The following is a 20,236-nucleotide window of genomic DNA, read 5'->3' on the forward strand; positions in this document are numbered from 1 at the left end:
CTTTTCACCTGCCTCTTGGCCGTCTGGATGTCTTCTTTGGAGAAATGTCTGTTCATGTCTTCTTCCCATTTTTAATTGAATTATTTAGTTTTTTGGGGGCGTTGAGTTGTATCAGTTCTTTATATATTTTGGATATTAACCCTTTATTGAATACGTCATTTGCAAATATCTTCTCCCATCCAGTAGGTTGCCTTTGAGTTTTGTTGATTGTTTCCTTCATCGTGCAGAAGCTTTCTGTTTTGATGTAGTCCTAATAGTTTATTTTTGCATTTGTTTCTCTTGCCTTAGGAAACATATCTAGAAAAATGTTGCTACAGGTGATGTCAGAGAGATTACTGCCTATGCTCTCTTCTAGGGTTTTTATGGTTTCAGGTCTCACATTTAGGTCATTAATTCATTCTGAGTTTGTTTTTGTGTATGGTATAAGAAAGTGGTCCAGTTTCATTCTTTTGCATGTAGCTGTCCAGTTTTCCCAACACCATTTGTTGAAGAGACTTTTTCCCAATGCATATTCTTGCCTTCTTTGTTGAAGATTAATTGACCATATAATTGTGGGTTTATTCCTGGGTTTTCTATTCTACTCCATCAATCTGTTGTCTATAGCTTGGTAGTATATCTTGATATCTGGGATTGTGATATCTCCAGTTTTGTTCTTCTTTTTCAAGATGGCTTTGGCTCTTCAGAGTATTTTGTAGTCCATACAAATTTTAGGATTATTTGTTATAGTTCTGTGAAAAACGCTGTTGGTATTTTGATAGAGATTGCATTAAATCTGTGGGTTGCTTTGGGTAGCATGGACATTTTAACAATATTTGTTCTTCTAATCCATGAGCATGGAGTATCTTTCCATTTGTCTGTGTCATTTTTAATTTCTTTCATGTTTTATAGTTTTTAGCACACAGGTGTTTCACCTCCTTGGTTAAGTTTATTCCTAGATATTTTATTATTTATGGTGCAATTGTAAATGGGCTTATTTTCTTAACTTCTCTGCTACTTCATTTTTAGTGTATAGAAATGCAACAGATTTCTGTACATTGATTTGGTGTCCTGTGTCCTTACTGAATTCTTTTATCGGTTATAGCAGTTTTTTGGTGGAGTCTTTAGGGTTTTCTATATATAGTATCATGTCATCTGAAAATAGAGTTTTATTTCTTCCTTACCAATTTGGATGCTTTTTATTTCTGTTTCTTGTCTCATTGCTGTGGCTAGCACTTCCAGGACTATGCTGAATAAAAGTCATGAGAGTGGACATCTTTGTCTTGTTCCTGATCTTAGGGGAAAAGCTCTCTGTTTTTTTACCATTGAGTATGATGTGCTGTGGGTTATTTAAGGCCTTTATTATGCTGAGGTGTGTTCCCTCTGAACCTATTTTGTTGAGTATTTTTATCATGAAGGGATGTTGTATTTGTTGAATGCTTTTCCTGCATCTACTGAAATAATCATATGGTTTTATCCTTTCTCTTGTTTTTTTTTTTTTAAGATTTTATTTATTTATTCGACAGAGATAGAGAAAGCCAGCGAGAGAGGGAACACAAGCAGGGGGAGTGGGAGAGGAAGAAGCAGGCTCATAGCAGAGGATCTGATGTGGGGCTCGATCCCAGAACGCTGGGATCACGCCCTGAGCTGAAGGCAGACGCTTAACCGCTGTGCCACCCAGGCGCCCCTATCCTTTCTCTTGTTAATGTAATGTATCATGATGATTGATTTTCCAGTATTAAGCCACCCTTACGTCCCAGGAATAAATCCCACTTGATCGTGGTGAATGATTTTTTTAATGGATTGTTGGACTCAGTTTGCTAATATTTTGTTGAGGATTTTTGCGTCTCTGTTCATGAGAGATATTGGCCTGTAGTTCTCTTTTTTTGTAGTGTCTTTATCGGGTTTTGGTATCAGGGTCATGCTGGCCTCATAGAATGAATATGGAAGTTTCCTCTTCTGTTTTTTGGAATAGTTTGAGAAGAATAAGTATTAACTCTTCTTTAAATGTTTGGTAGAATTCACCTGTGAAGCCATCTGGTCCTGGACTTTGTTGATTGGGCATTTTTATCCATCAGTAATGGATTGCTGATTCCATTTTATTGCTAGTGACCAGTCTGCTAAATTCTCTATTTCTTTGTGATTCAGTTTTGGTAGGTTATATGTTTCTAGAAATTTATCTGTTTCTTCTAGTTCGTCCAATTTGTTGCCATGTAGTTTTTCATATTATTCTCTTACAATCCTTTGTATTTCTGTTGGGTCTGTTGTTATTTCTCCTCTTTCATTTCTGATTTTGTTTATTTCAGTTCTCTCTCTCACTCTCTCTCAGAGTCTGGATAGAGGTTTATCAATTTTGTTGGTCTTTTTTTTTTTTTAAGATTTTATTTATTTATGTGACAGAGAGATAGCCAGCGAGAGAGGGAACACAGCAGAGGAGTGGGAGAGGAAGAAGCAGGCTCCCAGTGGAGAAGCCCGATGTGGGACTCGATCCCGGAACGCCGGGATCACGCCCTGAGCCGAAGGCAGACGCTTAACGACTGCGCTACCCAGGCGCCCCTATTTTGTTGATCTTTTTAAAGAACCAGCTCCTGATTTCATTGATCTGTTCTGTTGTTTTTTTGGTTTCCATTTCATTTATTTCTGCTCTGATCTTTATCATTTCCTTCCTTCTACTGGTTTTGAGTTCGTTTGTTGTTCTTTTTCTGGGTCCTTCAGGTGTAAGGTTAGGTTGTTTGAGATTTTTCTTGCTTCCTGAGCTAGGCCTGTATTGGCATAAACTTCCCTCTTAGAACAGCTTTTGCTGCATCCCAAAGATTTTGGACCATTTTCATTTTCATTTGTCTCCATGTACTTTTTAATTTCCTCTTCGATTTCTTGTTTCACTAATTGAAACATTCATTGTTTAGTAGCATGTTATTTAACCTCCATGTATTTGTGTTCTTTCCAGATTTTTTCTTGTGGTTCACGTGTAGTTTCATAGTGTTGCAGTCAGAAAAGATGAATGGTATGACTTCAGTATTTTTGAATTTGCTGAGACTTGTTCTGTGGCCTAATATGTGATCTGTTCTGGAGAATGTTCTGTGTGCATTTGAAAAGAACGTATATTCTGCTGTCTTAGGATGGAATGTTCTGAATATATTTGTTATATCCATCTGGTCCAATGTGTCATTCAAAGACACTGTTTCCTTGTTGATTTTCTGTTTGGATGATCTATCCATTGATGTAAGTGGGGTGTTAAAGTTTCTTACAATTATTGTATTACCATCAATTACTTCCTTTATGTTTGTTATTAGTAGCTTTATGGATTTGGGTCCTCCCCTGTTGGGTGTATAAATATTTACAATTGTTATAGCTTCTTGTTGGATTGTTCCCTTTATGATTATATATGGTCATGTTAAATTTAAAATGCCTGTTAGACACCCAAGGGAGATATTCAAAAAGCAATTAGCTATAAGGGTCTGGAGATGGAGAGTAGGGGTTCTAAGCATATTGGTGCGGCAGGTGGAGAACATCAAGGGGGTGAGTGTCACCAGACGAGGACTGAGCACCAAGCCCTGGGGCCAGGTGGGCTGGAGCCAGCTGGGGCACACTCACAGGAGTGCCTATGAGGTGACCCTTCCTGTTGCTGAGTGCTATTCCAATTATGCATTCTGGAATGGAGCAGGGGAAAACCACAGAATGGGTTTGGAGACCCACTGGACCCACTGGGAGCCAGACCTGAGCTACACCCATGGGTCACCTGACCACTGAAAGCCTCTACTCTGACTGGCAGGTGGCCATAACATGTGGATCTCCTGAAATTAGCCTCAGCTTAGAGCCAGTGTCCAATAAAGCTGGAAAGGTCTGATTATTTCCTTTTCCCCAGTGTGCGGTCACCTGGTTAAAGGCTGTGAGTTCCTTTGGCGAAGGCTGGGAGACAGGTGAACAGTACACATTTTTAGCAGTATAGTAGGGTCCTTCCCCAAGAGGCCCCAATGGGCCATTTTTTAGGAAGTTTATCAGCCTGTTGCCAAACACTGCCATGATAGTATTTATTCATTTTTTTATTTAAAAATTTTATTCATTTATTTTTGAGAGAGAAAGAGCACATGCGCACGTGCACGCTCATCTAAGCGGAAGCGGCAGAGGGGAGAGAGTTTCAAGCAGACTCTGTACTGAGTGCAGAGCCCTATGCGGGGCTCAATCTCATGATCCCGAGATCACAACCTGAGCCAAAATCAAGAGTCAGTCGCTCAGGGGCGCCTGGGTGGCACAGCGGTTAAGCGTCTGCCTTCGGCTCAGGGCGTGATCCCGGCGTTATGGGATCGAGCCCCACATCAGGCTCTTCTGCTATGAGCCTGCTTCTTCCTCTCCCACTCCCCCTGCTTGTGCTCCCTCTCTCACTGGCTGTCTCTATCTCTGTCAAATAAATAAATAAAATTAAAAAAAAAAAAAAAAGAGTCAGTCGCTCAACTGACTGTGCCACTGAGGTATCCCGCCAGGACAGTATTTAAAACCAAACTCTATATACTTACAATTAAATAAATTATATTGAAAACAAAGGTAATAATCAAAATGCACGGCTTCATTACTATTTTATTACGCTCTACCAAGATCTGTGCTCTGGGATCATTCACGTCTGTATGGTAGAAATATTGAAATACGGGGTGCTATCGTGCATTTCTGTGCAACTCTGAGTTCAGTGATGTTGAGTTGGTAACTTGAAATTGGCCATTGGTGGAAGTCTCTAGACCATGCAAATGGGCAAAGTCTACAAAGCAGGACTCCATTTATTGTTTCATTGACGATGAAAAGGAGATTAACGCGGATTAAATTTAAAAGTGTGTTACGATGTGATTAGCACAAAAAGTGAGGGAGGTGCTCGTCCAGCATCAGCTGGCTCAGCAGAGGTTGCTCGTATCACCGATGGGGTGAGGGTTATCTCCACGGCTTCACTTTCATTTTGTTCTTGAACACAAACGAAAATATCAGTCCGCGTTTATGTCATGTATCAAATTTCGTGACTACAAATTTATTGGGAAAAGAATGAGCAGATTGGGATGCAACCCCATTTGTGGAGTTGCGGTTGAATGGCCAGCATGGTTTGGCTGTGGTTGTGAGAGGCATTTTCTAAGCATCGGGATGGGGGGGATTTATGGGATTTACAGGTGATTTTACGATGAAGAGTAACATAGAGTGTACTATCGTTAGTATACTGTGTGCTACACATCATTCGTATCAGTAAAATTAATAATCAACTTAAATAAATATGCACCCCTTCCAGCTGCTGCTGGTTAAGGGGGGGCCAGCCTGCCGCCGTCTGGGGCGCTCCGCAGTTAGGGGGACAGGGCAGCAAAGGAGAAGCCTGGGGGAGGAGAGGAGAGCCGTGTGTCCCAGAGGCCAAGTGCAAAGTGTTTCAAGGAGGACAGCTGATCATCTGGGTCAGATGCCCCCGAGGGGGCTCAAGAGGAAGAAGAGAAGGGACCTCTGGGTTTGGCACCAGAGCGATTTCAATGGCATGGCCGGGAGGAGAGCCTGGCCAGAGGCAGGTGACAGGGACAGGGAGACAGGATTGGGCAGCCAGCACACACAGCTCCTGAGGCGTTTTCCTTTAGAAAGGGAAGGAGCTGTGGGTGTCCGAACTGTCACCTCCCACCTCTCCACCTCAGGCGGATGGGTCGTAGGCAAGAAACAGAGAGAGAGGGGCGCCTGGGTGGCTCAGTCGTTAAGCGTCTGCCTTCAGCTCAGGGCGTGATCCCGGCGTTATGGGATCGAGCCCCACATCAGGCTCTTCCGCTGGGAGCCTGCTTCTTCCTCTCCCACTCCCCCTGCTTGTGTTCCCTTTCTCGCTGGCTGTCTCTCTCTGTCGAATGAATAAATAAAATCTTAAAAAAAAAAAAAAAAAAAAAGAAACCGAGGGAGAAATCTGGGGTGGCCCAGTCCTGTCCCCAGTTCATTCTGATGCTGCACACCAGTTCCTCTTGGACGTCAGAACGCACAGCCTGGACTCCAAAGCCTGGCCTCAGGGCTCAGAGCCAGAGCCCGTATTGGCGGGCTTGAGACCAAAGATCTGACCCCAGTGTCCAGGAGATGGAGCCCCAAGATGGGCCTGATATCCTAGCCCCTCCCTCCCAGGCTCTCCAGCCCCCAGAAATGTTGTCAGGCTGTGGGTAGTGGCAAGGGTCACTTAAGGTTGGCGGTCATGAATCTGAGTGGGACGTGGTCAGCCACGGGGGTGCAGGTGCAGAGCGGGGAGGGAGGGGGCTTTCTGGGGGCTGGGGCGGTACTTAGGCAATCTGATGGAGGGAAAGGGGTGCAGAGGAGTTGAACGGTGCCAGGGAGTGACCATGAGACGGGCTAGGGACTCCGAGCCTGGGAAGGGAAGAGAGGCCAGGAAGGGCCAGGGCTGCCGAGAGGGCTCGATGGGGTTGGCGTGTTAGAGGAGTGAGCTGGCGGGTTAGCAGGGGGTGTTGGTGGGCTCCTGATGGAGGGTGTGTGGTGGGCGCAATTCTCGGTAATGACAAAGTCCGGGGTCTGCCCTGGGCAAGGTGGCTGAGGCTGGGCAGGGGCCGGGATCCCCGGAAGAGGGGGTCAAGCGCTGAGGCACCAGGGTGCTGGCTCGTAAGTGGGGGCAGCAGTGCTGGAGATGGTGGCAGGAGCCGGCCCCCTCCAGGAATGAGGGCAGAGTGACAATGATGTGGTGGTGACAGGAAGGATCACGCAGGACTCCTGCCCACCTCTGGGCCCGGTGGTAGGAGAAGTGGGGGGAGTGGCCACCGTTGAGAGGGCTGCAGGGGGACCCCTGCCCACTGTGGGGAACAGGTTTCTGTGGTAGTATGAGGTCAAGGACACACCCCGAGATGCGGCTGAGGCCACCGTGCAGGTGATGGCACGTGGAATTGTCCAGGAGTGGGGGTGGGTGGGAGATGGGGTCAGATTAGAGGATGAGCCTCTGGGGTACTTGGGTTCCTATGGTCACTGATTAAACAAGGACGAAGGGCTTCCTGAAGGTACCACGGCTCCCGGGGATGTGGGGCCATGAGCGTGGGGTGGCGCGGGTGGTCTTGCCAGCAGCCCTTCTCCACCCCAGCCGCACCTGTAAAGTGAGGAGAGTGGAAACTGCCTTGCTGAGCATCAGAGAGCCAAGCCCTGAGCAGGACTTGGGGTCATTGTAACCATGACCCCCGTCAACTGTTGTCATTGGGGGCAGTTTGACGGGCACAGGTGACCGTGGTGGGGGCTGTGGAGGGCTGTCTGGTTTCTCCAGAGGGTGTAGTATCTGGGTGGGTTCTCAGGGGTCCAGGTAAGGATAGAGGCTAGAGGATACATCAACGGACCACTCTGGTCCAGCATCTTTACAGTCAAGTTGACGCCTCACAGGTGGACTTGACCTTAAGTGGTGGCCTTGAGGCTGATGGCTCTGTCCTGGGGAAGGGTAGGGGAGAGCCCTGACATGCAGGGGAGGGAGAAACACTGACACGTAGTGCGGTTGTCCAACTTCCCCTCTAGGGTATGGGCTCCACATAGGGGGCCTAGCTATCAGAGCAGAGTGAGAGGGGTAAGGAGGAGGGGGAGAAGGTGGGGGCAAGGTGCAGCATTAAATGGGGTGATGGGGGGCTCACTGAGAAGGTGACATTTAAGCAGAGCCTTGAAGAAGGTAAGGGAATGAACCTTGTGGACATCTGGGGGAAGAGCATTCTATGTGGAGGGAACAGCCAGTGCAAAGGCCCTGAGGCAGGACAGACTGGCAGCTTCATGGAATAGCAGGAAGGTCAGTGTGGCTGGAGCAGAGTGGGTGAGGGGGATCATCATGGGAAGGAGAGGTCAGGGAGGTGGCAGGGGCCAGATCACAGGGGGGGCCTTGTAAGCCACTGTGAAGACTTTGCCTTTTACTGAGTGTGACAGGAACCACTGCTTTTGCGCAAAGGAACAACACAATCTACTTAAGTGGGCCGTGTGCAGAACAGACTTGGGGGGCACAGATGGGTCCAGGGAGACCAGTGAGGAGGCTGCCCAGTAATTGGGTGGTGGTGGTGGAGGTGGTGAGAGGGGGATGACCAAGTAGGTTTCCTATGGGGTTGGAGAATTTGGAAGTATCAGAAGGGGAAGCCTTAGGCTAGGGGTGGGAGGGTGTCCAGGGGTTTGCTGTCTCTGGTCTCTGAAGCCTCGGGGACCACTGTTAGAGCGGGGCGTTAAGTGCCGTGGTTTGGCCCCATGCCCCGCTCCCTTGTGTCTGTCTTAGGTCCTAGGTTCCACATGAGATCTGCTGAAAGGGCCTTGACATTAGAGCAAAGCCCCATGTTACAGATGGGGAGACTGAGGCCAGAGGACAAGAGGAAGTGCCCAGGGTGGGTCACGTGGGAATCAGTGGAGAGCTGGTATAGAGCCCAGGCTGCCTGGTGCCCAGTCAGGCTGGTCTCCCGGCGGGTGGCAGTGCCCTGCCGCTCCCCAATCCTGCTGTTAGGGGGTGCTGTTTGTGTAGCTTGACAGCCCCCGCCCACTACCCCGCTGTGGTCTCTGTCCTGGGCCCGCTGGAAACTTCCCTCTCTCCCTTCTGTCAGTGACGTGCCCAAGGGGGCCGAGACCTTCAGAGTGTCTGGGAGCTCCGGAGTGGAGGTCTTCATGGTCTACGACCCAGCTCGGGTGACGGTGCCCACGGGCAAGTCCCGCTGGCCCCTGGACGCCAGTGTGGAGGTGACCATATCCGTGGACACAGCCAGTAAGGACTTAAATGATCTCAAGGTAAGAGGCCACGTCTCCACAGTCAGGGGCCGCGTTCCCCCCCACCCCGCGTAACCCCACTCACACATCACCCCTGCTCCGCCACAGCCCACGAGGCCCTGACACCTGCGTCCACACAGAACATCTTGACGCCATGGACACCCGGACACGCACGTCCACCCCAAGGCTAGCGTCACACGTACACACACGAAGGAGTTCTCCCGTAAAAACAGCCTGCCCTCTCACCCCCTCAAATTCGCAGGCACCCTCCCGTGAATGCCTGTGTTCAGCCTACACACAGACCCCAAAACAAGCCGTGCAGCAGGCAGGACTCTAGCGACGGCCCGTGCACACGCATGCACGCATGTGCGAAGCACAGGGGCCCGCCTGGATGTGCACCTGTCCCCGTAGCTAAGGAAGGAGAAAGGCTTCTCTCTCATGGACGACCCCCTCATCGCTCGCCCCCAGGCCCCCACCACACACACAGTGACCCACTGGTTCACTGCCATCGCCCTTTCTCCCCCAGCAGGGAAAAGGCAGAAACGACAGCTGTTGAGAGCAGGGGCCCTGGCGCCTGCCATGGGTTCAAATCCTACCTGCTCTGCTTACTAGCAGCACGCCTGCAGGGAGGGCCGGGAGTGGCCTCATTAAGAATGCACCCGGTCTCCTGGGGCCATCTTGGGAGCTCACTGAAATGGTCTGGGCAGAGCACTTGGCATGGGTTCTGGACCATGGGAAGAGCTCTGTGACCACTGGCTTTTACTGGGGGGGGGGGGGGGGGGGGAGCGTGTGGTCATTGTTCCCATTTTACAGATGAAGAAACAGAAGCCTACAGAGGCCGAGTAACTGGCTGATGTCAATGGCGTCAGCCGTCCCTCCCCTTGTTCTTCCTCTCTGACATCTCTGTGGATTCCTGAGGGGCCAGCTGCTCCCTCTGGGACCCAGCCCACCTCCTCAGCCCTCGTCGCTCTCAGCCCAGCTCTGGAGCCCGGGAGGCATCCACAGCCTTTCACGCTGGGGAGGGCAGCTCTGAGTCCAAGCCAGGGGCCCGGGAATCCCGGGCCTTCTGCCGTGGGGAGCACTAGGGGTGCCCAGGCCTCCCCTGCCTCCAAGCAGGACTGTCGGGGTGTCCCCCCCGCCCCCCCACCACGGCCATCTCTGAAGGGTGGCCGTGCCGGCTTAGGGCTGACGGTGTCCCCACAGGTGAAGGTGTCCTACTTCGGGCCGCATGAGGGCGGCGCCCTGGGCCAGAGCGTGCTCTACCTCACCGGCGTCGGTAAGCACCACCTCCTGGGCTCCCCGGATACCCCCCACCCGTCCGTGTTGCCCGCTTGAGGGTCTCAGGGGAACCCCTGAGTACCAGGCCCATGCCTCCCCCTCCACCTCGAGGACGACCTTCAGCTCATCCCGTCAGCTCAGGGATGGAGACTCAGAAATACTCAGGGCCACCAGAATCTAGAAACTGCACTGCCCATGGCCGACAGCTAGACCCGCCACGGGCCTCCTCCCTCCGGAGGCCCACCTGTCACACCACTGGAACCCCAAGTTGTCTCGCTAAACCTCAGAGGGCCGTGAGCGCCTTCAGCCAGAGCCCTGGCCGCTCGCTCCAACAGCAGGGGACCCAGCACCTAGAGCCTCAGGCCTCGTTCCCCACGGCCAGCGGCAGGGCCACCAAGAACTAGCGATTCAGCATCCTAGACGGGCAATCAATTCAAGGGTCGGAGACTGGGTCCCTCCAACATCCAGAACCACAGGGGGTGGCTGCACGGCCCCCTGGGCGTTGGGTGTGGTCCCCAGAACGGGTCTTCCTGGGTCTCATGAGCAAAGGTTGCCTCGGCCTGGACATCGTGGGCGTGGAGGCGGGACGGGGTGAGCCTCTGGTGCCCCTCTCCACTCCTTTACAGACATCTCCCTCGACGTCGACACGTATCGCACGGGCAAGGTGAAGAGGAGCCATGGCGACAAGGTGAAGCTCTCCTGTCTACCCCAGGGTGGCGGGGTTGACAGGCAAAGCTGGGGGTGATGGATCCCAGGGTCTGTGGGAACCGACCGTGCAGGGAACCCATCTGGAGGCGGCCAAGTTGACACAGGTGGGCGTAACTTGCACTGTGGGAGCGCCGTGCCGCGTGAGTCCGGTGTGAGCCCTCTCGGAGTCTGTCCACCACATAGGGATTGGGATTGATTATTTTGCTTGATGCCTCTTCTATTTCCTTTGCTGTATTTGGACCCCCCAAACATGGTAAGTGCTTCATAAAAGATTGTCGAGTGACTGACTGAAGGCTGGGAGAAGACAAGGCTTCTGGTAGAGGAGGCTGGGTGGACAGCCTCAGTTGGATCCTGAAGAGTGAGGAGGAGGGTGGGGTGGGCTCGAGGCATTACCACCCGGGAAATATCTGGAAGCCATCCTGGAAGGGGTAGAAGGTGTAATTTGTAGGGAAAGATCCTGGAGAGAAAGCCTGGGCCCCAAGGATAGACTTTGAGGACAAGATGGGGGCAGGGAAGCCATGGATGGCTGTGCAGATTGTTCACTGAGCAAGGTTGCTTGGCTAAGATGGTGAGTGGGGCTATGATACAAGTCATGCCTTGTGCCCTGGCATAGGGCAGCATTTACCAAGAAAGGTGGACAAGTGTGCCATATAGGCCAGCAGTGGCCCTGTGGAGTCCCCCAGATGAGTCTGAGTCCCAACTATGGGACTGGGGGCTCGTTTTCCAGAGCCTTCCTTTCGTCTTCTGTGAAATGAGGCAAGTGAGCCCTGCCTTGTGGGGTCTGGTAGGGATTAAGTGAAGGCGTGTCAGGGAAAGCTGCAATCAGAGGCAGGGCTCCAGCCGTCTTTCCCACCTTGGCTTAGACCTCCTTGCAAGGCTTGCAGGACTGAGGGTAGATGCCAGAGACGTCTGTGGGACAGGACCCAGGAGAGTGCTGAGATGGAGAAAGTTTCCCTGGGATTGTCCAGCCCCATCAAGGTCAAGGCAAGGCAGCCTCTGTCCCCCAGGCAGGGCCAAAGCTCGGCGGGCTGGTAAAGGTTGTTTTTGGAACAGCCTTCTTCCTGAAGGAGTGACATCACCCTTCGTCCTCCAGTGCCATGGCTGGGTGAGACCACCATGTATAGTTGTATAGGTTGTTCACTGCACACGTGTGGGGTGGATCTGGGTCTAGAGACCAGGAATTCCAGTCCCCAAATCTATGATCCGTCTTTAAGTCCTGCAGCAAACTCAGAAAACAGAAGTCTCCATGTTAACAAAGCAGCCAGCCCTAGCCAACTCCACAGCCCCTTCCCCAGGCCCTCTGGGTCCCACTGACCTCAAAACCTCTTGTTTTGCCACAGAAAACCTGGCGCTGGGGCCCCGAAGGCTATGGAGCTGTCCTGCTAGTGAACTGTGATCGGGACAGTGTCACGTCCAGAGGGCCTGACCTCACCAACAGCCAACTGGCATCATTGGATGGTGTGTGACAGAGGGGGGTGTGGGGACGTCCAGAGTGTCGTGGGGCAGTAGAGGCTGGGGAAGATGGGGGGGTAGCCTGTCGGTGGGGTGCAGGGAGGGTTGTCTCAAGGGCACCATTCTCTCCAGACCTACAGGACATGTCCCCCATGGTGCTGAGCTGTGACGGCCCAGACAGCCTCTTCGACAGCCACAAGCTGGTCCTGAGCGTGCCCTTCTCGGATTCCAAACGAGTGGGGGTCTTCTGTGCTAGGGGTGAGTGGCCTGCTGGGCTGCTTTCCCCCCTGTCCTGCTCACCCTCTGCTTCCCAAACTCTTTCTTCTCTTGTACACATCCCCCCTCCCCTCCAGCATCTTCTATACCTCCCTCTACCTCTGACGAGCAGCCGCCCCGGCAGCTCACAGCATGCTACCCAAGGAGGAGGGTCGAAAACGAGTCCCACTTTAGAGAGGAGACCCCTGAGGCTCAGACTCAGGAATCCACCGTCTCTAAGTCACACAACCAACACGGGGTGGAGCGGGCATTCGAACCCAGGTCTCTTAAGCGCCCAAACCCCTCCTCTTTGCACTGCCGTCCCCCTCCTCTGGTCAGGCAGCTTGGGACGAGCTCTTCAGGCACGTCCCGCTCTGTCCAGGCTGGGTGCGGTGGGGGCGGGAACCAGCAAAGCTGTGGCCCAGGCCGGCCCTTAGATCCTGGCTGTTGTGCCAGAGATTTTTTTTTTTTTTTAAGATTTTATTTATTTATTCGATAGAGATAGAGAGCCAGCGAGAGAGGGAACACAGGGGCAGTGGGAGAGGAAGAAGCAGGCTCCTAGCGGAGGAGCCTGATGTGGGGCTCGATCCCATAACGCGGGATCACGCCCTGAGCCGAAGGCAGACGCTTAACCGCTGTGCCACCCAGGCGCCCCTGTTGTGCCAGAGATTTTATTAATCAAAATCTATGGCTTAAAAAACATCGACCCATCCTTAACCCTGGGCTGCCTCTACTCATTTTTATACATAGCAAGAGGCTTTTCCTGCCCCTTTGGTTCTTCTCCCCCTTACCTTCTTCTGTTCAGACTGATCCAGAACTTGTCCTGATCACTTGAGCCTGGCAGGAGCCAGAACGTTCCTCCTCGTGCACCGATGGTGGACGTTTAGGCAGAGGCCCCGCTTGGAGTCACAGTGATACCAGAACAGAAGCGAAACCTCACTAAGTGAACGGATAGCCTTCCCCGCGGTGCGTGAGAGCTTTCCCAGACAAGCCTCAGGGGAGCACGGAAGGGGGCAGCGCAGAAATACTACAGGCCAGGCGCTTGTAAAAATAAATTGAGGTGACATTCACACAGTAGGAAATTAACCATTTGAAAGCGGTCAGCTCCGTGGCACTTAGGACGTCCTCAATGCTGTGTGACCAGCACGTCTCTCTAGTTGCAAGACCGTTTCCTCACCCCCCCCCATGAAACCTTGTACCCATCAGTGGCCACTTCTCTCTCCCCCCACCCCCCAATCCTAGGCAACGCGTAATCTGCTTTCTGTCCCTGTGGATTTTCCTGTGTTAGATACTTCTCTGTAAATGCAGTCATGCAATATGTGGCCTTTGTGTCTGGCTACTTTCAGTTCGCATAATATTTTCAAGGTTCGTGCATATTGTAGCTCGTGTCAGTACCTCATTCCTTTTGATGGGTAGAAAAAGTTCCGTCTTACGGATGGACTATAGTTTGTCGATCTGTTCAACCGTTGGTGGACGTTTGGGTATTTTTCACCTTTTGTGCCAGCAGCTTTTATCTCCTTATCTGATTTACAGCTTACACGGACCTCATGAGATACTGTTGGCCCATTTTACAGATGAGGAAGGGAGGCTCAGAGGGGCTGAGTCACTGAGCCAGGGTCACACAGCTTGCACGTGGCAGGGCTCGAGGGGAGCCCCAGGAGATCTAACATGAAAGTGGCTCTGCCCCGGATCCCTGGCCTCTGGCTTCCTTCCTCGTGCCCTCTGTCCCAGCGCCGGCCCCTGACTCTGGTTTCCCCTAGGCGGGAATTCCCTCGAGGACTACAAGCAGGTGCTGGGGGCTCAGCACCTGTCCTACGAAGTGGAGCGGCAGCGGGGGGAGCGGAAGATCAGCTTCTTTGTGGAGGGGCTCACCTTCCCTGATGCTGATTTCCTGGGGCTGGTCTCCCTCAGTGTCAGCCTGGTGGACATGGGGGTATGTATAGTGTTGGGGGCTAGGGTGGCGCCTGAGGGTTCGGGGGACCTGTTTGGAGTCTCCAGGGCTGGGCAAGCTGGGGAGCTGGGGGAATTTGAGGCCTGATGGGGCTCCCTGCAGGGCCCACTTAGTCCTCATTTCCCCCCCAGACCCTGCCTGAGGTGCCCCTCTTCACAGACACCGTGGCCTTCCGCATGGCCCCCTGGATCATGACCCCCAACACCCAGCCCCCCCTGGAGCTGTACGCGTGCAGGTGAGGCCTCACCCCTCCTGCAGCGACCCCACGGTCTCTGGACCAGTAGAGATAGGAACAGAATGCTGTGTCCAGCGTTGGGCCCTCACTCAGTAGATGGAGGCTTTGAGGTCACACATAGGTGCAGGCTGGGCAGGGGAGAGCAGCAGGCTGGCTTGCGTCGGTCAGCCCCAGCCTGTCCTGAGCAGCTAAGGCCCCGGCTGAGGCCACTGGCTGCAGCATCAGTGTCCCTGCCTCTACTGTGTCCTGCCTGTGAGACAGCTTGGATTAGTCTGGGCAGCAAAGCTAGGCTCTGTTTAGGCAGCTGGCAGTCGCAGGAGACCTAGCCTCATGCTGGGGTCGGTGTGCTGCTGGGCCTACAGAGAACATGGGAGTCCAGCCTCTGGCATCGGCTGTGAGCCCCGGCCCAGCCTGAAACCTTAGTCCTTCTGCCGTCTCCCAGAATCCTTGTCAGGCCCCATAATGGAGAGGTGAGCCTTGATTGGCAAGGCCACTCTAGGCCCCTGTGTCGGAGGTCAGACCAGTGCACAGGCCCGTAGCCAACTTGGAATCTAAGTCAAAAGCCCAGGAAGGTGTGAAGAAATAAGTTTGCTCTGCAGGTGTTCGGAAGGGAATTATTACTTTCTGTTTGCTCACTAGCCCCACCCTGACACCTTTGTATACGCCTTGAGAGAGGCTGGGGCTAGCTGCCTCCTTAGCCCAGTCTCCAGGCCGCCTGGCTTTCATACCCTGCCTTTGGCCTCCACGCACCAGGGCTTGCCCCTCACCTTGCACCTACCCCCCGATATGATCTGGGAACATTATCTGTCTCTGTCTTCCCTAGGGCAGGGGCTGTGTTTGAACCCCTATACCCAGGGGCCACACGGGGCCTAGTGTGGACAGGACCAAGGCCACAGTCAGAGGTCACTATTACGTTCCTCTCCCCCTGTGTTTTGCAGTGTGGTAGACTCTCATGGCCCAAATAAGACATTTCTGGAAGACATGTCTGACCTGGCGTTGAAAACCAACTGCAAGCTGATCATCTGTCCTCAGATTGAAAATCGAAATGACCGCTGGATCCAGGTGGGCGCAGGAGCAGTGGGGGTGGCCGGGGCACCTGGGTCCCCATCCTTTACCCTGACTTTGGGAAATGGGGCCTGGACAGGTTCCTAAGCAACCTTGGTCTCCCGAGAAAAGCCAGGATGGGGGTCAAGGCGCAGGCAGCATAGGGAAACACGTTCCAGCTGCCCCTATCACCCCAGTCTCTCCCGTTTCCCCCACATGCTCGGGTCCCAGACAGAGTCCTCTCCCAGTTGGGGTCCCTAGAGGCCTCACCTGTCCCCCTGACCTATGCATCCCCAGGTGTTAGGGAGCCTCTGTGGCCCTGCCCTGGTCCAGGTCTGAGGGGATCACCCCGTTTGGAAAATCACATTTGGGGACACCACCGTGATCGCTTCTTCTCCCCTCCTAGGATGAGATGGAGTTTGGCTACACCGAGGCCCCTCACAAGTCCTTCCCAGTGGTCTTTGACTCTCCCCGAAACAGAGGTCTGAAGCATTTCCCCTATAAACGGATCCTGGTATGTGGCAAAGGGCGGAGTGGAGGTCCCTTGGGGGGCTACTATTATAGGACTTCGCTGGTCCTGGTCCTTGTCCTTTACGGGGGGCTAAAGGACACAAATGGTGGGGAAATGGGGAGTTAGTGGGGGGGGGTTGGGATAGAACATGCAAATGACATGCAAATAACATGCAAATCCCCCCATTCTGAGAAGGGCAGGCCAGTAAAGTCCTCCTAGGGAGCCCTTCTCCCCCATGTGGGTGGGAGTCCACAGTGGGGTCAGCCCTGGGGAGATCAAACTGCCTTTTGGGAGAACGCACCACTAGTGAGCCCTCACGCCTCTTGCTTTTATGAGATGGGGCCTCTTTTCAGGTGACAAATGTTTTCTGAACCCCAGCTGCAGGCCAGGCTCCACACTGCCTCTCACTCATGGGATGGGGACAAGAGCAGCCCCAGCAGCCATGCACGGCATTCCGGGCACACCCAGCCCTAGTGTTACACGGTCACTCCTCGAATCCACAGTCCTGTGGATAGCTGCCGTTCTTAGCCCCTCTTTCCGGAGGCTCAGAGAGGTTAAGTAACTGACTCTAGGCCATGCAGCTAGTAGCACCAAGAAGCAAACCCAGAGGGACTGTGTCCACAGCCCTACCACTAGGCCGAATTGCCTCTGGAGGTGGGCCTGAGGCCCATAGCTCGCCGTCCCTGCCTGTTTCCCGGCTCCCACGCCCCCGGCACTGGGACAGTGCCTGAGTCCTGATGGGAGCTGGGAGGGGGAAGTCTGGGAGCTCATAGGCACACGGAGCCGGGCATTTACCTTAGTCTGGAGGGGCCGGGGCCGGGTCCCAGTGCAGGTGACAGCGAGCCCTACAGGGTGAGTCTGCATCAACCAATGGCCTGGGCCTGACCCAGCCGGGGTGTTCCCCGCTCATCTCTGCCCTCATCTTTACTCTGTCCTCCCTTCCACTTGCTCTGTGTCTAATTTGCTGTTCTTTTCCTGGTTGGAAATGGAAGCAAGATTTTCCAACCCTCTCTCTTCCTAATACGTGTGTTCAGAGCTACAGCCTTTCCCTAGCTGCAGCCTCACGAGCACCCCACAAGTTCTGGGGGGCTGCCTGCTTATCATCTTACACTTCAAAATACTGTCTAGTTTCCACTTGGATTTCTTCTTTGACCTAAGGGTCCTTTAGAAGTGTGTTGCCTGATCTCCCCACATTTGGGGATTTTCTCGTTATCGTCCTGTTGCAGACTGGGACTTTAAATTGCACCCCTCCGCCCCCCCACCCAAGAGCTGTCACTTCCTGTCCTAACTGACCCCTCCTTCTGGGGTGGGGGGGCTTGCTGGTCCTGCCCTAGGGTCCCGACTTCGGATATGTAACCCGGGAGATCCTGTTCTCCGGCGCCTCCAGCCTTGACTCTTTTGGCAACCTGGACGTCAGCCCGCCCGTCACGGTGGGCGGCAAGGAGTACCCCCTGGGCCGGATCCTCATCGGCAGCAGCTTCCCCAAGTGAGAGGCCTGGCGGGAGGCGGGAGGACGTGGGCACCCCCGCAGCACGCAGCTTCCAGCTCCCTCACCCCAAACACAGGTCTCCAGTCTGAGAAGCGGTCTTCATTCCTGCGCGGTCCTGGGGTCAAAGACTCCGAGTCCTAGGATCTTAGATGTAAAAGCTCATTTCTCTTTGGGGGAGAGAGAAATGGGCCCGTCTTTGGGCCTGCCTGGGGTTTCATGAGTTTCGTTAGTCACCGACTACACGTATGGGGGGGGGGGGCTTACGTAAAAAGCCAGATTTCCAACTTCTTTTGAAACATTGGCGTTGTCGGGGAGGTGATGTGGTGCAGAGGCAGGAGATGGACCTGGTGACCTCTCCCCGTAGGTCAAAATAGCTGCTGTTCTAGCAACAGCTAAAGGGCCAAGGGGTCACCAGGGGGCTACCTGCGAACGAGTGGCTGGCCAGGACAGCAGGGCGGCAGAGGTGACTTGGTGGGTCCCACCCCGGACAGCTGTCATCAGGCAGGAAACAAAGTATAGAGGGGTCGGTGCTTAGACAGCTGACAGTAGCTGCTAAATCCTGCCGAATGGGTCCCCACCCTGCCTGCAGGCAACCGAAGAATGGGGTGTGCTGTGCGCGGGGATCCTGGTGGGGTCCTTGGCTTCCTGCCTGGAGATTAAGCCCACCGCAGGCACCGGGGACCACCTTCTCCTTTGCGTGGGGGTGGCCTGGAAACCAGGTGAGAGCCCCAAGCCCTGACTGACGTCTGGAGCAGCCAGGCAGTCGGAGGAAGGTCACCCGGCCTCCAGTGGTGACCCTGGCAGCCTCAGGGCTGTGGATCGGGCGAGGCGGGGTTTCCTGGCACCGACCCCAGGCACGTAGCTGGGTGCCCAAGCTGGTGCCCGGGGCTGAGGTTGGCGAGGCAAGAGGAGTGCTCACCTTGCTGGTGACTCATGCTCAGACACTCCTCTGGGACCTGATCCTGCCTGCTGCCTGGAGGCAGAAGGACCTTGGGGCCTCTGGGAAGTCCTCCTGTGTTTCAGGGAGGGACCCAGGAGGAAGGAGCACAGGCGGCCTTGGGTTCGAGTCCTACCTCTGCCATATATTAGTCACGTGTTTTTGGGTATAACACCTAAGCAGCACTTAGTATAGTGCCTGGCACATAGTAGGCGCTCAGTGAATTCATTTGAAGCTTTTTACCTCATGCCCACTCTGTGCCTGGCACGGGTGAAGATACTAGGGATACACCAGTGCACAACAGATACATTATGAAACGAATGATTTTATACTCCATGCCTCAGTTTCCTGTCTGTGAAATGGGTCTATTAAAAATCTCTGTGCTAGCTATATAACCAGCACTAGTGGGGATAAAGAATTCATGTTAAATGTCTTCTGAATGTTCAAGTATTGTTTAGCTGCACCCTCAACAGTGGGTCTGTTATGAAGCAGGTCGGAACTCACTGGGCCAAGTATCAATCACCTACTATGGGCCATGAACATAAGGGTTTTACCCTCATGTAATTTAAGGATTAGCCTCATTTAATTCTTAGAACAGCCCTATGAGGTTGGGATAACTATTATCCTCATTTCACAGATGAGGAAGCTGGGGCTCAGAAAGGGGAGGGGAGGGCACTCAGTCATGCACTCATTTACCGATCCTGTAAATAGTTATTGAGACTTCCCATGTGCCCCGTCTGCGGCCCTGGATAAAAGAAATGTCCTGGAAGCTCCAGGTTCAGAGCAAGGACTGGGGATAGGAAGGTGGGGACCTCCAGTGCAGCTGTGACCAAGTCCACTGACCACTGTGTAGATAACCAGGAACAAGGTCCTTGGTAAACAGAAGGGGTCCTGGGCTCAGAGAGAGACAGCTATTGCCTAGAATCACACAGCAAGTTAGCGGTGTAGTCAGAATCCAGATCTCACCTTGGGCCCCAAACTAAAATTTAGCACTCAGGCGCTGTCCTGTGTTCCTGTCTTGGCTTCTTTCTGATCCCAGCAGTGAACAAACAGCCAACCTACATTCATTCTAGAAGGGAGAAACAGACAATAAGCAAAACTAATAAATACGTAGATAATACAGGGTGTTGTTAAGGGAAACCCTGGGGAGAAGCTGACACTTAAAGAAAGCCCTGAAGGAAATGAGGGAGTTGAAGATGTGGGTATTTGGGAGGAAAACGTGCAAAGGAGTAGAAATGGTCAGTGCAAAGGCCCTGAGGCAGGAGCCTGTTGGAGACATCAGAGGAACAGCAAGGAGGCCCGCGGCTGGAGCTGAGTAAGCAAGGAGGGGCACGGTCGGGGATGAGATCAGAGCTTAGCAGGGCAGAGTTCAGATCATGACCTGCGCCTGTTATTTGTACGTTCATCACAGGGGAATCGTGGACATTAAGCAAGATACTTGGTACTAGGAGCCTCAGGTCGGCACACACTAGGTGCTCAATAAAGTGTCCTGTCCATTCTCTGCTTGGGTTCTCTACGCTCTGCTCCCCATGTTTAAAATCATCTTTAAGCATCTTTAAGCAATTCTGCCCCCCGGTGGTGGCTTGGTGTGACTGGGCGAGCAGGTCTGCTGCTTCCCAGGCTGGCTTGGGCTGGCCCGGCCCCTGCCTGCAGCCGGCGGCAGGAGGCCCTCTGCCCTTGCCTCAAGCTCGCCTGTTCCT

The 20,236-nt window shown here is 53.1% G+C and overlaps 1 protein-coding gene across 1 annotated transcript in view; it reads left to right on the plus strand.

Moving 5' to 3' along the window:
• The window catches only part of PADI1 (peptidyl arginine deiminase 1), a 38,479-nt gene that overhangs the window by 9,662 nt on the left and 8,581 nt on the right, over positions 1 to 20,236 (plus strand). The window contains exons 2-11 of the mRNA XM_026519730.3: positions 8,517 to 8,697; positions 9,880 to 9,952; positions 10,581 to 10,642; positions 12,003 to 12,120; positions 12,247 to 12,372; positions 14,130 to 14,302; positions 14,452 to 14,555; positions 15,494 to 15,617; positions 16,006 to 16,113; positions 17,445 to 17,596. Coding sequence (XP_026375515.1) covers positions 8,517 to 8,697; positions 9,880 to 9,952; positions 10,581 to 10,642; positions 12,003 to 12,120; positions 12,247 to 12,372; positions 14,130 to 14,302; positions 14,452 to 14,555; positions 15,494 to 15,617; positions 16,006 to 16,113; positions 17,445 to 17,596 — 1,221 coding nt within the window. The remainder of the gene's footprint in view (positions 1 to 8,516; positions 8,698 to 9,879; positions 9,953 to 10,580; positions 10,643 to 12,002; positions 12,121 to 12,246; positions 12,373 to 14,129; positions 14,303 to 14,451; positions 14,556 to 15,493; positions 15,618 to 16,005; positions 16,114 to 17,444; positions 17,597 to 20,236) is intronic.

This window comes from Ursus arctos, unplaced genomic scaffold (assembly GCF_023065955.2).
Source record: "Ursus arctos isolate Adak ecotype North America unplaced genomic scaffold, UrsArc2.0 scaffold_32, whole genome shotgun sequence".
Lineage (NCBI taxonomy): Eukaryota > Metazoa > Chordata > Mammalia > Carnivora > Ursidae > Ursus > Ursus arctos.